At 64.5% G+C, this 2,598-nt stretch overlaps 1 protein-coding gene across 1 annotated transcript in view; it reads right to left on the bottom strand.

Annotated features, from left to right (window-relative positions):
- Window positions 1-703: 703 nt before the first annotated feature.
- Window positions 704-2,598, bottom strand: part of MFRP (membrane frizzled-related protein) — a gene marked incomplete at its 5' end in the record, with an annotated part of 2,271 nt that continues 376 nt past the window's right edge. Inside the window, 6 exons of the mRNA XM_008945348.1 lie at window positions 704-928; window positions 1,007-1,134; window positions 1,270-1,404; window positions 1,838-1,968; window positions 2,149-2,295; window positions 2,397-2,475. Coding sequence (XP_008943596.1) covers window positions 704-928; window positions 1,007-1,134; window positions 1,270-1,404; window positions 1,838-1,968; window positions 2,149-2,295; window positions 2,397-2,475 — 845 coding nt within the window. The remainder of the gene's footprint in view (window positions 929-1,006; window positions 1,135-1,269; window positions 1,405-1,837; window positions 1,969-2,148; window positions 2,296-2,396; window positions 2,476-2,598) is intronic.

Genomic DNA, 2,598 nt, shown 5'->3' with positions numbered 1-2,598 from the left:
CCTCCATTCCTCCTCAGACCCATCACCCCAGCCCTGGCTTCCCTCCCGTGGCCCATGCCTCAGTTTCCCCTAGGGTCGGGCAGGATCCACACATAGACTCTCCCCAAATGAGCCACCTGCTCCATCAGGTTTGTCTGTTGCTCACGAGGTTTATTCTGCTGGCTTTGGGGCCGCAGGGCACGGGCAGCCCTGGGCTGCTCTTCTGCCTGCAGCCCAGCTCACCTCAGCCCAGCATTTCTCCATTTAGGGAGCATTAACCCTTCCCCTGCCAGGCTGCCAGCTGCCTGAGGGCTGTAGGAGGAGGCTGTGCACAGGCTGGAGGGGCTGAAGGAGGGAAGGGAGCTGGGAACCACGCACTGGGCTTGGCTGAGGATGGGGCAGCAGTGCTCAACCTTCTCCTCACTGTCCTGCTGCTTGGCAGGGCAGCCCTGCATGGTGTCCCCAGCACAGCCCCTCCAGCACAAGCCTTTCCCTGCAGCGAGGCTGGGAAGGGACATCTGCTCTCCAGGCACTTCTTTCTGTCGGCAAGCCCACGGCATCCAGGCACTGAGCAGGGTGCTGAGCCCCGGGGCTGACCCCAGGGCAGGCGAGGAGCCACGGGGGCCACCCCAGCAGCTGGGTGCTTGCCGCGGGAGAGACATTTGGGGCAGAAGGGTGGCTTTGGGGAGGCTGCTGCAGCCCCTGCTCCTTCTCTCTTGCCCGGTCAGGGCTGGAAGCACTCCACGGGGTCATTGGAGTCGGGCAGGATGTTGCAGTTGATGGGCCAGAGGATGCCAAGGAGGCCGAGGGAGTGCTGGCACCGCAGCTCGGCGGCCAGGCAGACGGCTCGGCAGGGCTGCAGCACTCCCCCATCCGGGGTGCACTTGGGCACGAAGAGGCTGCAGATGAGGAGCCGGAGGTGCTGGTAGCAGGCGAGCTCCATCAGCGTCTGCAGGAGAGGAGCCCTGAGCCCAGCCCGGGGTGCTGAGCTGCAGGCAGACCCGAGTCCAGCCCCCTCGCAGCTCACCTGGTAGTCCTGCAGCACCTCGGCGGCTCCCTCCTGGTCCGGGATGGCCAGCCAGATGTTGGGGAAGGAGGTGTCGTTGTAGCCCAGCCCCAGGCACATCTCCACTTCCACGGGCTCGCAGACAGATCCTGCCACAGGGGGAGGGGCTTCACTTCTCAGAGCAGCAATGCCCACCAGCCACGGGCCAGCTGCCAGCGTGTCTCCCAGGCCAGGCAGGCTCAGGGAGGTGGGTGCTGAGTGGAGCACCCAGGGCTGGCACTCACCAAAGGCTGGGTAGGAGACCCCAGTACAGTTCAGCTCATCGGTGCCATCGGGGCAGTCGTGCCACCCGTCACACACAGACTCCAGCGCCCGGCACTCCCCGTTGCCACAGGAGAACTCTGCAGGGCTGCAGGTCTCTGGAAGGTGAGAGGGGCCAGTGCAGCAGGGCTTGGGCTAGAATTCAGCCTGTTCCCCTGCTGGCCACCCCTGTCTCTGCTCTTCTTCCTCACAGCCAGGGGACACTCAAGCGAGCAGTTTCAGAGCACTGCCAGCAGGCAGCCATGGCCAGTGGGTGACCATCACTGGCCCAGCTTAGGGGGATCCCAAATTCCCAGCCCTCAGGTGATGGATTGTGCCTGTGTGCAGGTGAGCCCTTCCAGGCCACACCCCTGTGGCTAGGATCAATAGGATTAAAGGGTAATTCAGGTGAGCAGGGACCCCAGGGGCCTGCAGCCCAACCTCCTGTTCCAAGCAGGGTCAGCGATGGGGTGAGAGCATTTTTTTCCAGGGCTTTGTCCAGTCTGGCCTGGAAGACCCCCAAGGACAAGGGACTGCACATTGGCAACTTACTCTCTGTGGCATTGCGGGCTTGGTAGGTGGCAAAGAACCCATCATCTGCCACTCCTTCATCTGCCACGAAGAGGACAGTCATGACATGGCGTGAGGAGGTCAGGGTGGGCGGCAGCTGGTGGCCACAGAACCTGCCAGGGTCGTGGGGCACGGGACGTGGTCAGGGTGGACCAGCAGGATGGACCAACCCCTTCCCAAACCCTGTCCTCTGGTGGCTGCCCCGTGCCTCAGTTTCCCCAACTGAGCCACGGTAGCCCGGTGTGCCCGGGCTAGGTGCAGCAGGGCTGGAGGTACCAGGGGTGTGCCCCTACCTGCCCATGAGGCTGGCAGCCCCCGTGCCTGTGCTGTCGTGCACCTCCACGAAGTCGAAGCTGCAGTCCTCGTGAGACTCCAGGCTGAAGTTGTGGAAGTGCAGGTCGATGACGTGGCCCACGGGCACCAAGATCTGCCAGAGGCAGCGACCCCCGTGAAGCCAGGCAGGGGCACCCCCAGCTCTCCCCATCCTCCCTGCCCACCCTCACCCTGCTCCAGCCTCCATCCCACCGGCGTCCCTCCTCTCGCCTGCTGGTGTGGGTACGGCCGGGGGTGGTTTGGGGTGGAGAAGTGCCCCTCCAAGGCAGTCAGTGGCCCCCCACACTCTGAAGGGACACACACACAGACACATGCAACTTTACTCCTCTCCCCTCTCCCTTCACCCCAGCTCCCCAGTCCCCCACCCCTGCCTCCGTGCCCTCTGCCCGGGTGCCACGGGGGGGGCTGGG

Source organism: Merops nubicus, unplaced genomic scaffold (genome assembly GCF_000691845.1).
Source record: "Merops nubicus isolate BGI_N331 unplaced genomic scaffold, ASM69184v1 scaffold35218, whole genome shotgun sequence".
In the NCBI taxonomy this organism is placed as follows: Eukaryota; Metazoa; Chordata; class Aves; order Coraciiformes; family Meropidae; genus Merops; species Merops nubicus.
Note: the sequence above shows the minus strand (reverse complement) of the source record. Positions and strands in the feature narration are given on the sequence as shown.